Below are 18,450 nucleotides of genomic sequence, written 5' to 3'. Positions count from 1 at the left end.
TTTTTTTTTTTTTTTTTTTTTTTTTTTGGCAAGGCAGAGATCAATTTAGAAAGATGAAAATGACTTAGACTTTCACTCAAAGTAAAATCTGCACTTTATAACCCAGGATGTAATTTACAATTCTGTCATTAAACTCTGTTAATCCTATTATTATGAAGATAAATAATTACCCATAGCGAAGAAAGGGATTCCCAACAGAGTAGAATTATATTTTCCATCAGTAATGAAAAATATCCCTGCCGCAGTGACACTGGAAATACAGATAGTGAGTACTCCCAGGAGTCCCAGGAAAGGTTTGCTACGCAGGCAGTCCTTCATGGAGCTTGAGAGGGTAGCAGTCAGGAGAATCAGCATCAGGCTCACCAAAATCTTGCCCCTGGCCAAGAGACTGGTCTGGTGGAAGTCCTTCCAGAGGCTAAAGGATGCTAGTGAGTAGAGCTGCAGATCCTGGTGATCCAGCTGCATCTTGTGCATCAGTTTACAGAATTCGCTCTCCCACTTCTCCCCAATGAGGTCCTGGGTGACAGAGCCATATGTTTGGAGGTAGTAAGTGATTTGGATGGCTCTGGCTGATTTGACTCTCTGGTCCTTGCTGTTTGGCACTTCCATAACCCCTCCAAGCTGGTGGCCAATGAAACTTCTCCTTCCATCCTGGGAGAGAAAGCAGAAAAGATGGGCGTGTGGTTATCGTGTTTATGACGTGACGCAGCGATAAGCTGTGTCTCCTCTCACAGACATGCCGAGAGCTCTGCTCAGACACCACTGCACTCAACAGGAGCCTCACCATTCACCTCGCTGGGCTTTGGGATCTGTCCCTGCTCCCTGCCACAACTCTGTCTTACTCATTACAGGCTCATTTGCATTTCTGTGCTGCAGTTCAGGGATTGCTCAGATACTTATTGCAGTCTGGGATTCCCAGATATCCAGGACCAAAATGTTGCATGCAAGCTCCTCACCCCATGGGAGAGGATGAACTTTCACATTTAACTGATGGACAATGACAAATCTCCAATTACTACAAAAAGTTAATTAATTTCTGGAGGATTTGTGATTTCTTGATATGTTGGAAATTATTTTTAGAAGTCGGAAATGTACTGAAAATAAATTCTGATTCCTCAGGATACAGACAGATCCACAAAGTTTGATACCTACTCTGTCTCCAGAAAATATAATTAAAATCAGACTTTTTGAATTGCTAATTTGAGATTTCATGGGTTTGTATCAGTGGCACAGAGAAAAGCATCTACCTTACACCTAAATTTAACCAAGTTTTGTTCATTTATACATTCAAGAGTATAAACCTTACTCTGGTCTCACTTCTTTCGGTAAATGCTATGATATATAAAACTCCATGACAATCCATAAAGGACACATCAAGTCCGCTCAGCCTCTGTCTGTAAACAAGACCAGGCCTTTTTTTCTGTAAAGGAATCTGGCCCCATTTAAATATTTGGGGTTTTCTTGTGATTTTGGTTTTTGTGGGTTTTTATTTTGTTTGTTTGTTTTTTTCTTGTTAGAAGGATTTTATAAGAAAGGTCCTCACCCCTTAGCTAGTGGTTGTAGGATAATTGTATGTGCCCCTTCCAAGACAGGGGAAGCCTTTGTGAGCTTAGATCGAATCCAGTTGCAAACTGAGGAATAAGGCTTAGTGATAAAGTTGTTCCAGCACAAGTAATCTCTTTGATAAAAAAAATCTAAATTCAGGGATTGTCTTTTGCACACCAAATAATATTTTGCTTTCTCCCCAACATAAATTAGATTATAAGTTTTCAGATTTATTCCTATTGTATTTAATAAAAACAAAATTATGAAGGCAGTTGATGTCTAAACTGCCTTGCAGCAGTGGGTTCATATGAGAGAACATTCTTTGCCAAGGCACACTACTGGAATGAGCTGACAGCTTGAATTTGGGAGAGGCTCTGCCCTCCACACACACACATGGAAGCAGTCATCTGCAAAAGGCCAAAACCATTTGGGGGAGACACTTTAACATGTATTGCATCCAGCATTACCCATTTCTAGAAGCACCTGTGCTGCATGCAGGTCATTATCTGAAATTGCCAGACCTGCTCAGAGCAATGATTCCCATCCTAAGGAAAAATCAGTGAAATGAGGCTTTATAAAACACAGATGTCTTCCAGCATGTTGGCTCATAGAGCAAATAAATATCAGAAATTGGGAGACAGTGTTGAAAATGTTTTATGTACTCACCTTGCCTTCAATCAGGTATGTAAAGGAGGTAATCATCACACTGAGAAATTTCTGCCTTTACTACATTCACTGTTCCCAGTATTTGCCTGCCACAGCCCAGGGAACGTGACAAAGTGCTTTTCAGAAGGTTTTTTTTTCCTTTTTCCCCCCTATTCCCAGTTGTTATTTCCCCCAAAGTAGTGCCTTTTGGCAAGGGTATCCTGGCACAAGCTGACACAAAAGGTGAACTGCAGTCTAGTGCCAACTTCCCAAATCACCTGGAGCCTCATTGCAAATGTCACATAAGCAGAGACAGCTATCACAGAGGGGCAGATGCTGCTGTTCAGGCTCCAAAAAATCCTTGTCCCCAGCATTTCATATTCAAATCCTGTTTGGATTTTTTATTTCTACTCTTTCTAAGGAGAGGTCACACCTAACACTCAAACAACTCACAAAAAGTGCATTTCCAAGCTAGTAATTAAAGCTTGAGCGACGCAGTCCTGGCTCACACTGAATGCAACTTTGCAGCTAAAAATCCCCACTTGGCACAGCTTTGAAATTCTGGAGAGAATTTTCACATTTCCTCAGTGTCTGGGCAGTGCTGTCATTCAGAGGCTTGCAGGCACTGCAGGATTCTGTAGCAGCACAGTTCCCAGCCCAGGCAGAGCTCTGTAATTCAGGTTTCATTGATTCACTATGCAGCAGGCACGGCAAGGTTATGGGAAACTTTGTGATGACCATCTGCCTTCCCCAGCGAAGGGTGCAGCGAGCGACGGCAACATTTCAAAGGAGGCAGCAGAGCAGGCACAAATAAATCATGTTCTGCCATATCTCCTATGAAACAGCAGATAACAGCTATTTTTTACACTGATGTACAATAGGGCACCCAGCTCATATGTCAGCAAAATAGAGAGTAAGCTTTCAGATTGAATCGAGGAAATCACAGGTGCCGGATTGCTGTGAGGATATTTTGTCTGTTCCCTTCTTTCAGGAGGCAAACTGTTTCCTGTCTAAGCAAGGCTTTTGCCTTTGCTGCAATTATGGTGTACAGACATGAATGTGGCACCACAGCACTTGGGAAAATGGGGCTTTTCTCTGATACAGCTCTTGGAGAATAATCGAATCATAGAACAGCTTGGATTGGAAGGGACCTGAAAGATGATCTCATTCCAAGCCCCTTCCACTAGTCCAGATTGATACAGATTCTGTCCAACCTGGCCTTGAACATGCCCAGGGTTGGGGCAGCCACAGCTTCTCTGCAGTGGTTGCAATCTTAGTGAGGAAAACAGAAGAAATATGGGGGAAAACAGTATTTAGGTCATCCCATTCTATGGGTGACAACTGATGGGTAGGAAAATGGAGAGGCAGTGCTGCCAGCATGACTTTCAGCACCTCCCAGAGTCCAAGACAGGGACCCACCTATTCTCAGGGGAGCTTCAGGGGAGTTATTCACTGCCCCAAGTTCTCTGTTGTTCTCCAGGACCAACTCAGTGAAAGAACAAGACATGAAGAGCTAAACTCCTGAACTAAGTCCAAGGTCTGGGAAACAAAATGAGGCCACAATGACTTGTATAAGCGATGCCTGAAGAGCCAGGCAGCTTTTGAATAATGCAGAGAACATAGTTCTTCATGAAAAAAATGTGCTTTCTGCTGATAATTAGCGTGTCCTTCCTGGTATGTGCCTACATGCTGCTATTTTAAATTTCATAACATAGTTTGATGTTTCAGGCTACAGCTCCCTTACACTTTTTACCCACATCTGCTGCTACTCTCTGATACTATATACAGAAAAGCAAACCCCCAAACATAAGTAATAATGATAGTTATTGGTTGCTCATGATTTTGTACCCATGCATCTCCAGAGGATATACAGCAGAAGATGCTAATTGACTTTAGCAAGGTCACTTGCATGGTTGGAATCTTGTTTCAGGTTCCCAGGCTGTGTCTATGTGTCTTTCTCTCTTATTTTCTAATTTTTTTAAAATGTCTGATGAAATCTTAACAGTGTCTGTTCTTCCAGGTTCTGATAGCATGTAATTCTCTCCAGATCTGAGCATCTTTAAAGATGCAATGAAATATAGATCACCCACTGGGGCATGTGATATTTCATCTAAAATAGGGGGCAAGCAAAATTCTTTGCTTCAATGGACACTATTAAATTGTTTTTTGTGTTCTCCCTTCTCTTTTTCTAGTTGCCCCAAAGCCATTTGATATATTTAGACTCTGGAAGGGAGGAGAACGAGAGCTAAGATGACAGGCATGAACAGCTTCACCTTCCTTTTCCCTCAGCATGGTGGAATTTGCCACCTGTGTCTATGCAGACCTGACCTTGCTTGTGGCTGAAAATCCAAACTCCTTGTTTGTTCAGCAGTAAGATACACTAATTGTGAATGGATGGGTACAGAAGGAACCCCTACCATGTTTCAGGCTGGAAATTTGTCTGTAAAGGATGCTTAGACCCCTTAATTTCCTAAGAAGATATGTAAGTGGCATGGGAAGTTTGTCTTTCTCCAGAGCTGAGGGCCTCTCAGGTTAAAGGAAACTAGCTGCTCCTACTGAGCTAAACATCTTTTTCTAGTGATAATAGTAGTAGGCACAGATCCTCTCAGCATGCAGCCCAGAGGGACACTAGAAATACTCCTCACTGCTAAAATTACCTGGTGCCCTTTTTTTTCATTTCCTTAATATTTTCAGTGCAGCTGCTGCAGGCCCAGCTCCCACACGGGGGTTCTGTGTGGTCACTGCAGCACCAGGCCTCAGCAGGGCCTCACCACCTGCTGGGCTATTTTCTTTATCCCAGATCACATTAAGTTAGAGAGAAAGTGGGACTGTAGTCAGTGACCAAGTGCCAGGAGGGCCAGCTGTGGGGATTGGCACAGAAGGACATGGTTTAGTGGTGGGCCTGGCAGTGGCAAGTCAATGGTTGGACTCAGTGATCCTAGAGGTCTTTTCCAACATGAGTTATTCTATCATTCATCTCTGCTCTGAATGGCATCAGCCTCCACTGGCTTTCCTCCCCCAGGAAAAAGGGAGGGTTTGAGGTACTTTTGAGAGGGCTCCTGCCTTCTTAGAAGTTGGGCTGGCGAGGGTTTTAAAACTCTTTTCAAATCCCTGGAAATGAAGAAAGGACCCCTTGCTCCCTATTGCTTGACCACTCTCATTCAAGTACACCTACAGGACTTTAGCCAGCAAATTTATCTCTATTTTTATTTTTCTTAACTGCTACCTCTCATCAGCTAGAATGAAAGATCATTATCAAGCTACATTATAGAAATGTTGGGATAAAGCATGCCATCCTGCTTGCATGTTATTTTATCTTAAAAGCTTTAACTGTTCAACAGAGGGCAACCAGGAATGTCTGCTGAAATACATTGTGTGATAAACATCCTAATGAAATCAATGCAGTTGTTTCTCCCTCTGATAAGGACATTCCTACTCTACTGTAAGGTCACAGAAAGTATTATGCTAAAAACCACAGAAGTTAGGATGAAGCAAGTTGCTTTTCAGCCAACTGCCAGTTTTCAAGGTAAAAAATATAATAAAAAATTTAAATCCCCTTTAATTTAAGGTTTAACATTTTGGGCTGCTGGTGTTCCTTTCAGCCTCACTGTAAAACTTTGGAGGAAGGTTTTTTCTCCTCAATCAAACTGATTTTTCTCTCCCTGTCCCCAGTACAGTTCTACATGGAGACCTCGTACCAGTCAATCCCTGGTTACACAGCTACCCATCACCAAAAATTCTTGCAGCATTCCTTTCCAGAGCAAAGCACGTAATGCTGATTCATGTCAGCATTTCCCCAGACATTTTCATGTGGCAGTTTTCCTGCCCTTGCAGCTGTGTAGGTGCTCCTGCACTGTTTGCTGTGCAGCTGCTCTGTATGGAAGAAGGACTGAGGGAGCATCCAGAGCATTGAACACTTAGGGCAGAACATTTGAGGTAGAGCTGCACCTTGGCTGGCTGGGAGCAGGGACAGAGTGATGGCCAAGGAGTCTGTTCACACAGCAAAAATTAACTGTAAGAAAGTGGCCATGAGAAGTTTTCCAGGAAATTGTCTAACTCTGCTGCAATAAAGAAGAATTGAGTTATTTAGGGCTACCCAGCAATGATGAGGCTCAGCTCACCAGCTGGCCAAGTAAATTTGGTTTGTAGTCACTGTGAAGAACTGGGCACATCCAAAGGATGGTCTGCTCCATCCTGAGGTACAGGTCAAAAGCAGATTTGTTCTCTGCAGTTGTCTGTCTCTCTTCACTTAAAGCAGAGGTATGAGATTGCTTAAGACTTGACCCCAGATTTTATCATGCTAAAAACTGCCTGACCTGCCTTGTCATTCCTTGCTCACACTGGCCCCTTCACAGATGTGTCCTGCTGGTTAACAAACCTACAGCCCTTCAGCCCCTCCCCAGGGAAATCATGGACTTCTAGGGTGACTTTTAAGTGAAAGAGAGAAGTACACAGAGTGCCCAAAAGGGAACCAGAACCATGTGGCATCACTTTCTGATGACTCTGGGCCTGTGCCCCTACCCTTAGCAGCTTTGGGTTTCTAGTTTTTGATAAAATAAACAAGAACAGATGAAAAGTGTTTAAAGAGACTTATACATTGTAGTATTAATAACAGAGAACAAGAGAAATGTCACTAGAAATAAATCAAATTATGGAAGAATTCATAAGGGTGCAATAGCAAACCGTGACTGCTGATAGAGAGCTCTGCTCTTTGGAGGAGCTTCTGGCAGTACACAGGCTGTTTCTGTGTGTCACCTCACACAAGTGCTCCTCACTTGGTTCCTTCAGTGTCACCCTGTCAGGTTTTCTGAGAATCAGTGTGGTCAGGGTTGGAGGGCACCTTTGAAGGTCACCTAGTGCAATGCCCTGCAATGAGCAGGAACATCTGCACCTAGATCAGGTTGCTCAGCCATGTCCAACCTGGACATGAATGTTTCCAAGGATGGGGCATCCACCATCTCTGGACAAGCTGCACCTGTGTCCCACCACCCTCAGTAGGCATCTCTGTCAAGGCAAGGGAAGGATGGAAGGGAAGGAAAAAAGCCTCTAACTTCACCTTCTGCTTGTCTTGCACATCCCTCTGGGAAGAAAATACAAGACAAGCCCTCTCCCTCCCTACACCAGCTTCACTCCACTTCCCTCCTAGACTATATTTCATCTTTACATCCTTTGCAACCTTCCTTCATTCTTTGTCCTATCTTCAAGCTCTTTGTTGCTCAACTGATCCCTTCACTCACAAGGTCAGATTCCCATTCAGTCCATCTTAGATCCCTTCCCAGTCCCTTTTGGAAGAAAGGAATAGATTAAATGCCCAGCAGAGCTTTGTCCACAGCTGTCCTGAACAGCACCTGTGCACCCAAGGACACAGTGGTGTCCTTGAAGCTGATGAGCAATACCCACATGTGATCACTCATCGCCTTAGGTGATCCTAGGATCACTCAGCACCTTAGGAAGGGTGCTAGAAGATGGAGCGGGGGGAGGTGACAGACAGCACAAAGAGAACTGCAAACACTAGGGGTTAACTTTGGAGTACAGCTGGTCTCTCTGCCTTTTTCTTCCCTGCCCTCCATCAGGAGCAGGATGCAGGCACAGCAGTGAAACAGCTTTGGCACAGACTGTTCAGGCAGGTGAGCTGGTGTCTGCACACCAGCCCCATGAGATGGGTGCAGGGGTGAAGGGCACAGCTTTCTTTGGATGCCCAGGAGCATGGGGATGCAGGGATGGCTCGCTCAGGAGGAAGGTGGGTGGCTCAGCACAGCGTGTTGTAGGGTACACAAGTTCACCTTCCACAGGAGATCCATGTCAGTGGGAATCTGAAGTCATAGGTTATCCTAGGTGTGTAAATCTACCAGGTCAGGTATTAAAATCTGACTGTCCTTTTCAGCAGGCACAGAGCCCCAGCTTCCACCTCACCATTCACTGTCCTCAGAATTTGTGCACTGCCCTACCCAGGATCACAAGCCCTGGAGGCAGCGCCTTGGGACCAGCCTCTGCTTTTCACAGCCTGCCCTTGCCAGTGGAGGAATCACAGAGCAGAAGGTATGGCTGCATCTGGCCCCAGAATCCTTCAGAATCAAGGATGATGGTAAAAGTAGCCAGTGCAGATCAGAGCTTTTGCAAGGAGATGCCAGGTGGGGGAAATCCAAGCTCCTGCATTGCATGGTAGAGCTGTGACTCCTCCGATGCAAACTGGGAAAACATTTAAGTCTCTGCCATTTGCTAAACCATGAAAATGACCCAAGTACAATTAAAAAAAGAAAATGGTGCTGTCTCTCTGGTCTTGCCCACAGCTACTCTTCATCCCAAAGGATTTTGTTTGTGCCAAGGAGAAACACAGGAATTAATCACTGACAGCAATGCTTGAGGGAATTGCATAAAAAACCAATATTTGGATATATACAGTTAAACACTCTCACTGACACGTGCAGAAATGTGTTTGAAGAATGCATTTACAGTCTCTCATGTTTGGCAGTCTCTATGAATCTGTATCATGAGTACTTTTAATCAATGAATACCCAATATTGATTCTGATTTCCTCCACGGCTTAAGTGCAATATTAAAAATATTAAAAGGAAAGGAAGAAAATTGCAGTGAGTATTAAAAAAATAAGAAATGTTTTTTCAGTGCAGACCAGTGGTCCATCTAACCAATTTTCAGTCTTTGTCCATTTCTAAACTCTGATGCACCAAGAGAGTGTCTTCCATGATGCAGATGGAAGATATCTTTGGGAGTCTCAGAGTATTGTTGATTTTCCAGCTCTTCAACAAAAAAATGAATTAAATGAGCTGCTTGGTAGGAGGAGGAAGAATGGAGCTGTTTAATTTTTTTTAATAGATAAAGTCTTCTCCTAAATGCAGTGACTTGAATTATATTAGCAACAAAAGGTAAGCAAATTAATAAATTAAAGCTATCTTTGTACCCCAGTGAAATTCAACAGTTTTGTTATCTCAAGAGGGTCATGGATTTCTCCAAATGGAGTAAACAGGACAACATTAGACCAAAATTCTTTCTATCCCTTGAGAATATTTAATCATAAGTTTTCTTCAGGTCCATGGAGATATAAGTTAACCAAGATCCTAATTACTAAATTAAAAAAGACAACAGAATACACAAAAAAGATAGAAAGCCTTCTTTGTTGTCTTTCTATATCAGCAAAAAGACATAAAATTGCTTGAAAAACTTCATCCCATACTTTATAAACCCAAAATAAAGAGATTTTGGTGGATTAGAATAGGATCCAGTGACTGTCCCTAACAGGAGATTCTAAAGAGGAGACCCAGGTTTTCACTGACATATTTGTGGGCCCTCTTGCTTGGTGAGCATCCCACTGTGTGCCTCTTCTAATTGCTTTCCCTACACCACTTGGAGCCCAATACACAGAAGAAATACGAAGGAAACCTGCCAGAAAGTGAAAGGGAGAGAGTTTGCCTCGTTTTATTACTTCATTTAAAGGAAATGTTAAAAAACAAACAGCAGAGAATAAAAAGTGAGCAGTAAAGCCGATCCACAGGAATCGTTTAAGCTCTTACAATCTGAAGTTTCAATAATGACACAGAAAAGGGTGCTTTTTTTCTTTTTAAATTATGTTTTATATTGGCAAACATCTCTTTAATTTTATCTGTCTCTGCTCATCCTGTTTTCTCCAGGGACCAGAAGCCAAAGTACTGAAACACTGCAAAAATGTTCTATCAAAGGCAGGAAGGAAAGAAGTAACTGAGAATCAGACAGAGCCAAGTGTGATGTGGCAAGATTTTGAGGCTATAGTGGTTTTGAGGTTAATTTACAGGTAACTGGATTAGCTAAACCCAGCCTTTGAATACAAGATGCTGCTGTGCTCTTATCCAAGTCCTAGCAGGGACTTCTACTGTCACAATGCTCAATAAGACATAACAAGGCACTGCACAAAGCAGATACAGTTGAGGACACTTAACACTTCTAGTTGAAAATTCCTCTTTTCTAAGGGATAATTAATAAGTTTTCCCTCATTTTTATTATTCTCAAATTTGGCATTGTGAAGCAATTCCTCTACCGTGAAGCATCCCTCCCTTCTCTCCAGCACACACTGGTTTTTAATGAGTTTGGCCATTTGTTAGCTGGAGAGAGCCAAAAAAATGTCTATTTCAGATGTTTCCCTTTTTTATTCTTTTTTTCTTTTTTTTTTTTTTTCATTGCTCTGGATGAGGATCTGGGAAGGGGAAGTGGGAAGGAGGCATTTAAGTAGGCCTGTGTTTATGCATTAAAATCTAACTAAAGCTGTGGTTCAGCTGACTCCCACCCAGGGTACTTTTGAATTCAGTACATTCATAGCGATTTTTGACACGTTTGAACATCAGCAGGTAGCTTTTATATTTGTAAATTCTGTCTCAAGAAGGTCACCTTGGAATGTGTTCCCTTCATGGCAAAATCTTGTGTTCTTAGTAGCCCATAGAGATGAAGGTGGTGTCACGTGTGATCCTCCAACAGGCATTCTTTAATTCTCATCCCAGTTAAAAAAGTACAGCCCATGGCATCATGTGGAATTGTTCAAAAACATGTAGGTGTGGTGTCTGGGGACATGGTTTAGTGGTGGACTTGGCAGTGTTGTGTTAATTGTTGGACCTGATGTTCTTTCCAACCTAAATGATTCTATGATTCTCTGCTTTGGGCTTGCCTTTGCCTCTCATCACTGCAGAGCTCGTACACTGGAGGTTCACTGACACTACAAGGGTTGGATTTCTGTATTTTCTCAGTCATACTCTGTGGGAGAGGGTGTCTTGCACTGTCTCAGCACAGGGCACATTGCAGTGATATACCAGTGTTACACAACAGCACGAGACAACCAGGAAATTTTACAGCATCCCAAACCCTTCATGTAGAGGTTGCAGGGGGTGCTGCTGAACAAGGTCTGCATGCCTGGAAAATTATCTCAGTGCAGCCTCTGTGCTGTGGAGGACTGTGAGGACACAAAGTCCAGCAGATGCTGAGGTCTCGGTTCAGACCATAATCACTGGTCACCAGTGAGGTTCTGGCAGGGCCCAGGACCCTGCTGTGCAAGGTGCTGTGCAAACACATAGCTGGAGAAGCTGCCCATGCTCCACAAATCTTCCCATTCTGGTGCTGGACTTTCTTTAGTTGCTGTATTTCTCAGTGTGAACTGGTGATGCTGCCAAAGGAGAGATCCTTTTTCCTCCCTGTCCTAAGCTTGCATCTCCTCTCTGCCAAGCTTGGGAGCAGCTGCTCATGAGTGGTGTGTGGTGAAATGGATTGGAGAAATAATCCAGGTTTATGCAAACTGAACAGGAGGGGAAAAAGGGAAAAAAAAGAAGGGGAAACCAAAGATTTAATCCCCTCATCTCCTCCTTGCTGCCATCTGGCAGAAGGTTTTATTAATTTTCTCTGTTCAGACCCCCCAGTCTGGTGGTGATATCAGCTGTGCCGCACCTGAACGGCTCCATCCTAAAGGCAGCTGCATTTCACAGCTGAGTATTTGTCCTTACTTTGGTATGCAATCCCTATTATCTTCAAGGAGAGTTTCTGATTTGGATGTGCCTCTTCAGCCAGAACAAAACTCAAAAGATAAGCCCCAATTGAGGCTCTGAGGTGCAGAGTCAGGCTGCCTTAACCAAGGCATCAGGTTGGAAATGTCAGGACTACAGTGAAAATGTCAGGATTACTTCACTGTCTGCTACAGGAAAAGAGGAAAACTGGGCACCTCTGGAGGGCAATTTTTATCTTAAATGGACTGGATCTTATTCTTAGGGATTTTAGCCCTCCTAAAGCCTGCAATGCCCCAAGGCCTAGTTTATGTACATTCATAAAATGCTTAAAGTTAGGTTATATGTGTTTCTAGATGTACACATTAATGTAGTGCTGCTGTTAAGAATGAGCTCAAGATACAAAATAAGATGAATATTTAATTACTGTGTATAAGCATTTCTGGAGAAATGCAGAAATTCTCTGTAAATAATATTAATATTAACAAACATATTTTCAACTTATTTCAGATGTTTCCTTGTGATACATCAAAGCTTTTCTCCCCAATATACATTTTACAATTACTGTAATGCAATAGGTATTAAAAAACAAAAAAAGATTTTTCAAAATCACCTGCTGTGCAAAGCGATTTTTCAATTTTATATTAGTATAGGCTATTTGGAAAGGTTTTGGTTCTGGCAGAACAGGAAGGATTGGACTTTTAATTCTAAAACAAAAATGTTGCAGATGGTGGGACCTTGTGGTATCTAGCCACCTTTGGATTTCAAGCAAATATTTAGGGAAAGATTCTGATAGATAAAGCCAAAGAGTAATCAGATGGTAAAGCACTTCCAGATGATGGAATTTCAGCATTTGTCTTCTGAGCACTCTGCAAAATCTCTGTCTCCCTGCTGCAATAAACTGCCAATATCTGGCAATCTATTTTGGATGAGGATGGCATTTAATTCCAGTTCCTTCAGTGGGAGCTAATTCCTTATTCAGATTAATGTATTTTAGTTCTTTAGCAACTGTCTAATAATAATTTCCAAAAAGAGTTTTTCAAAGCCCTGTCAGAGATTTAGAGTGAGAAAAAGTTGCAATGGACTTGAGAAGGAGCCTAGATTTTCCCTGTGAAATTATTCTGGGAGGTTTTTTCTCATGTTATTGCAAACACAGATTATTCCCTAGGATTTTTGGAAAAGCTTCACCTGACATGAGCTTTTCCTATAAAGATAAAGAGGATTTAGTATATCCTCATGCTTACAGAAATTTCATGGAAATTTTTTTTTGGTGATTTGGAATAAAAGTATAGTGGCATTCATCTCACCTAAATCTGAAAGGTTAATGCATAATATATTATTATTTCTTTGTTCCATGATGTCTCTGAATGGTGAGTTTCTCCTGTCCTAATGTAGACATTTAAAAAAACTGAAATTAATTAGTCCTGGAGGTTCACCCTTCTATCCTCTGGTTGCAGATTGGACCCACTTTAGGTTAGATGCTGAATAGAGAAGGGCTCATCTTGGAGGAAACAGATGCGTTACTACTGTGACTCTCTGCATGAGCACACACAAATTTCTACACCACAGGCCCTCATTGGAAGGGTCAGAGCCTGACTCTGAAGACCAGACCAGGTCCCATCCTCTGCAGCAAAGGCCTTGACATTGTGAACAAAAAGAGAAGAAGAAATAGCCTAATTCCACAATCCTTTTCACAAACATCCCCAGCCATTTCCTAGACAGTTGGCCTGCAGTCATGGACAAAGTGGATATATGAAATAGTATGATATGATCCAGCTGAATATTTCATATCTATCCTGTTCAACTAAGTCTTAGGACTGTCTGCTAACATAATTTTTCCCTGGCACAACCAGAATACAATTAAGAAATGACAAAATTCAACAGGGACAAAATGGAGCCAATTTGTGACACTAGGGCTATGAGGATTTTCAGCTTTGAAGTGCTGGGGAGCAGTCAAACAATGCATAACATGGCAAAAGAACTTTTACAAATCATCCAAATCCAAATCAAATCCCTCATCAAAAATCCAGAGTCAGCACAAAACTCCCGAAGAAGACTTGTTTCATTCTAGAAAGATAACAAAAGGAACAAAGAAAAGCAACATTCCTTCAAGGCTCCCCTAACAATTTGACACATCCTCTGCAGCCTCCAAAGCGCTGTTCAAGCTCTACACAGGGAACTGTGAGTGTCCTGCTGAGCTTGATCTGCAAGAAGGTGAGGGAGGAAGGAGAACATCGAGTACTGAAATGTCTGTACTTGCAAAGCAGTGTGAGAGTCAGAGGTAAAAGTAAGTGCCCTTTTCTCTGGGGGCTGCAAACTCCAACATCAACTTTTTCTTTGTCCTTGGTCATGTCATTTAAGTGCTGCACCCTCACTTTGAGACTGGCAGAACTCAGCTAACAGGAATCAGTTCCAAGGGAGGGACCCTACATTCCCCTTTGGGTACCAGAATGCAAGAAAAGCTCTTCAGAAAATGGTATTATTTTCTGCTCAGCTTTCTAACTGCTCTGGATCCATCTGTGTAAATTCTGTGACTCAGCTGCTGCTGACATGTTCTCCTTGCTTAATATTATCTGTGAACTTCAGTCCTGTGCAATTCAATTTCGTTTCCTGATAATTAATAGAGATGTTAGATGAGACCAGACCTAACACAAATTCTCCAGATACCCTGCAAGATACCTTCCATAAACTTGTTACATTATCATTTATCATGATTCTTCGTTTACAATCTTTCAGCCAGTTTCCAACCCACATGACTGATTTCCCATCCAAGACAATCTGAATTAATTTCTCTATTAGGGTTTCCTCATAATCCTGCTCAGGCCAGGGAATGGGTTAGAATGACCTTATAAACCTTTTATGTGTTTGACCTCTTGATGTTACATAGAAGAGGCTCATAAAACTCCAACACCTCTTCGAATTTCTCCAGCAGCACCACAGCCTTCCCTTGTGATTCCCTTGGGAAAAATCAATGTACAGGAGAAATCACAGCAGAATATGAATTCTTGAATGCATAACCCTGAACCAAAACCACCATCCCACACCCCAAACTGCGCCTTTACCAAACAATATCAGGAATGTTGTCCTTTGTGTCCACTGTATCCTCATGGAAGAGACTGTGGGAAAAGCCAATTCAAACGCTTTAGGTGTGAACCTGAGTTTTTTGAGCTTTATCCTGGGCTATTCCCTATCTTGGTTATATTTATTTTAGCTGCTGTAAAGGAAATGAAAACACATCCCGTTCTGCCTTGTTTTTCTTTTTTATTTTTACTACTTTAAAATGTAATTGGGTTTTCCACAATGAAAGTATCAGAATAGTTCCTAAAGGAGCTTTGTTCAGATCTGTTAAGTAGTAACAAATGATCTGTTTTAACTTGCCTTTTGAAGTGAATGTTGTGATGAAAAGACCATGGATCATATGCAATTACAGCATTTGGCATTTATATAAGAGAAATTTCCCTTCAAGGATGTCCTCTATCTCACACTTCCAAAATCTGATACTTGAGGCAAGAAGATGGAAAAAAATTGTAAGGATACAAGTTTTATTCTTTTAGGAGTTAAAAAAAAAAAATCCACCCTTTTCCTTAAAATTGAATTCCCAAAACCAAAAATGAAATGCCTTGTGAGAGCAGGGGAGCTCTTAAGGTTGTCAAGCTTGTGAAATTTATTTTAGGGTATATACCTAAAGCATAATGCTTGTGCTAATCTTGAAGCCTGAGGAAAGAAAAAAGTTGAGAGACATTTGTAAATCTTCAGAAATGTTCACATTTCTCTGCTGGTGTCCCAAATTTCTATGCCATTTACAATGACAAATCTGTTATGCACCAACTGGGTGACCAATGTTTTATAAATGCAGTTGGGAAATCAGTTATGGACAGGAAAATTAAGGTTAGTTAACAAAGAAACAGCACAGTTAGAATATTTATTACCACATATTCCAGCCACTCCTGAAGAGAAGTGGGTTTGTCATCTGGATGTAAAAGTCTACATGGTGAAATCTCTTCTGGGGGATATTTTGTGCTTATCTGTGAATAAAACCTCACTCAAAGAGTCAAGAACAAACTGAACTGTGAATTTTTGGGGAAAAATGCACATGAATATTTTCATGTTGCATCTACTCGGCACTGAATTTGTTAATGTATTAAAATCTGCACTAAGAAATCATCCTGGAAAATGGTTAGAAAAAAAGGTGATTTATATTTAAGTCACAGATTCTGTCAAAGAGATGGAATTGCATAATGAAATACTGCTAACAACATCTTTCTTCTTAATGAACCGCACAATTTTTTACAAACTAAAGTGGCTTGGAAAACTGGAAGCCCAGATCACTTGTCCCATCGATACAGTGCCTTGGTCTTCAGTGGAAAACTGCATTAAGGAGAGCCAGAGCACTCTCCTGGTGGGTAAATTTGTGTGCAGGGTCACTGGGCTGTGTCCTCAGCCAGCTGGGGGAGTTTATTTTGCTGTGATTTTCCTTCCCTAAAGTCTGAACATGGGAAAAAATTTCCTTTTAAAGTGACTTTGGTTTTTTCCCTCCTTTATTTTTTAATCTGAAATATAGTGTGAGAGAAAAATATTTTTGGAATCATGTTGAAAGAGTACCTAGAATGAACCATTTTAATACAAAAAAAAAAAAAAAAAGGGAACATTTTGTTAGGGGCATGTCAAAATGAAACTGTGGGAAACTGCCCTTATCCTTCCATCCTCCAAAATGAAATTAGTGGCAGGGTGGACATTGTTTCAAAAGTGCTTTTGGTTTCAAGAGTGCTGTAACTTCAGACAGAAAAAGGGTCAGCTGAAGATTTTTGGGCCAGTCAGGTCATGCATGATTTAGTCCAGGTAATTCAGCATTTGGAACAGGAGCAGCAAAGCCCTCCATGGCCACTGCTGAGCCGTAGCAGCCTTTAGGAAGCTGTTGACACCTGTGCAAAAATGCACCATGTGTGTGGTGAGAATAACACCTGCCCATCAGGCTGACAGCACTCCTGTAATGCTGGTGGAAACAATTACACAGAGTGAAAGAGAAGCAAGACCCTGTCCTACATGAGAGCAGATTTTCTGTCTTGTTTCAGTGCCAAACTTGAGCACGAGGGTTAGGTGCCCAGAACTGGCCCTGTAGGTGGTGTTTATCCTTACATGTTGTGAGAGGATACATGTCAGGTGTTTGGGATTCCCTGTGAAGGGTTTAATGGGGCCTCCCAGGACTCCCACCATTAGCACAAGGAAATGACTGTTGCAGGCTGGAGATGGATCTTTAATCCCCCTTGCATTCCCCTGTTTACACTGCATTGCATTAGGAGTCTCAGTGGTGTGTGTTGCCTTCAACGGTGTGGGGCAGGAAGGCAGAACTGCCCTTTATCTCTTCAGATGCCCTCTGCACAGACAATCTTTAGGGCTTGTGTAAGTTTTAAAGAATTGTTCTGCAAGACACCAAAATACGACATTATATGTACTCAGGAAAGGTTACACACATGTAGTGCCAACTAATTTTTTAGCTATAGACCATTATCAGACCAAAATTTTCTGCAAATTAGCCAGCTAGTGACATGCCAGTCTCACAACCCATGGTCACCCTGCAGTTCCCTGGCTGTGATGCCAGTTTGCTGGGAAGAGTGGATTGGAGGAGGGTGTGTTTGGTGGCAAAATATAAAACCAGGGAGAAAAGCTGATCTGGCCAGCTCACAGCTGTGAAGGCTGGCTGGTGTCTTGCAGAGCTGCTGCTGGGCATGCAGGAATGCTGTTGTGTAGGAATTGCCACCAGTGTAGGAGTGGTGCTAAGGAGAAGAAAAAATCTTCAGAAAAATTTCAAACCAGAGCTGCCACAAAAAAAAAAAAATGATTCCCAGTTTGCCCTTGAGCTGATTCCACAGTAAATCTTAATAGATGGAAATCTTCCTGCTGCCACCAGCTCACCCTTGCTGGTGTCATCAAAGATCTCCAGCACTTCACTTTAAGCTCCTGCTCTCAAGTGGTCTGACCAGTGTAAAATGAGGCCAATTCACATCCAGTGAGTCCAGGGCTAGGATAATGACATGTGATCATCTCTGCAATGCTCAGGAGCTCCCTCACTGCTCTCTCCCTTTGTAGGATTCTTCACAGCCTCACTTCCAAGAACTTCCTTTACTGCCTATTCCCCACATGAGCACCTTGCCCCTTGGTAGGTAGGAAAACAGAGAACAGGACAAATACAGTGAGAAAAAGAGGTATAAAAGACTTCATAGCTTGCTCCTTCAGCCTTTCTTTGTCTTCCCCTCTCTTTTCCATCACACGCAGTATCTGCTTTCCTACATTGCTGAACACTTTAATTTGTATTTAAAGCTGTTTTACAACTCAAGTCCCAGCCACGTTTCATTGTTTGCAGTATGAAGGGACACTGGATGTGGGGCCTGCATAAATTAAAGGCTTTCAGTACAAATGTGAGATCACGGTTTCCCCAACTCAATTCACTTCTCTTGGAAAACCAGACAGAGGGTTTTTTTGACTGTGACTTCTGTAAAAACCATTGCATAGAGGTTTTTATCTTAATGTCTGAGGAAGTTTAATATGGGTTTTGCACTTAGATTACTGTTTTCCAAACACCTACCCCAGCGTTACCTACATCATTTTTTGCATATAAAGGCATACCCACATATGCATAAACGATGGTAAATAATTTAAGAACTTCTTTTTGGCTGCATTTATCAATCTAATTTTGTCCTTACAAGGTTCCTCTCACTTCTACCATAAAATATATATAAGGACCTCTCCTCTCCTCTCCTCTCCTCTCCTCTCCTCTCCTCTCCTCTCC

The 18,450-nt window shown here is 42.0% G+C and overlaps 1 protein-coding gene across 2 annotated transcripts in view; it reads right to left on the bottom strand.

Moving 5' to 3' along the window:
* PTCHD4 (patched domain containing 4) overlaps nt 1-18,450 on the bottom strand; it is a 96,422-nt gene that overhangs the window by 70,691 nt on the left and 7,281 nt on the right. For both annotated transcript variants that reach the window (XM_015620316.3, XM_015620315.3), the window contains exon 2: nt 171-651. In XM_015620316.3, coding sequence (XP_015475802.1) covers nt 171-651 — 481 coding nt within the window. The remainder of the gene's footprint in view (nt 1-170; nt 652-18,450) is intronic.

Source organism: Parus major, chromosome 3 (genome assembly GCF_001522545.3).
Source record: "Parus major isolate Abel chromosome 3, Parus_major1.1, whole genome shotgun sequence".
NCBI classification, from domain to species: domain Eukaryota; kingdom Metazoa; phylum Chordata; class Aves; order Passeriformes; family Paridae; genus Parus; species Parus major.
This window is presented reverse-complemented; position numbering and strand designations above follow the sequence as displayed.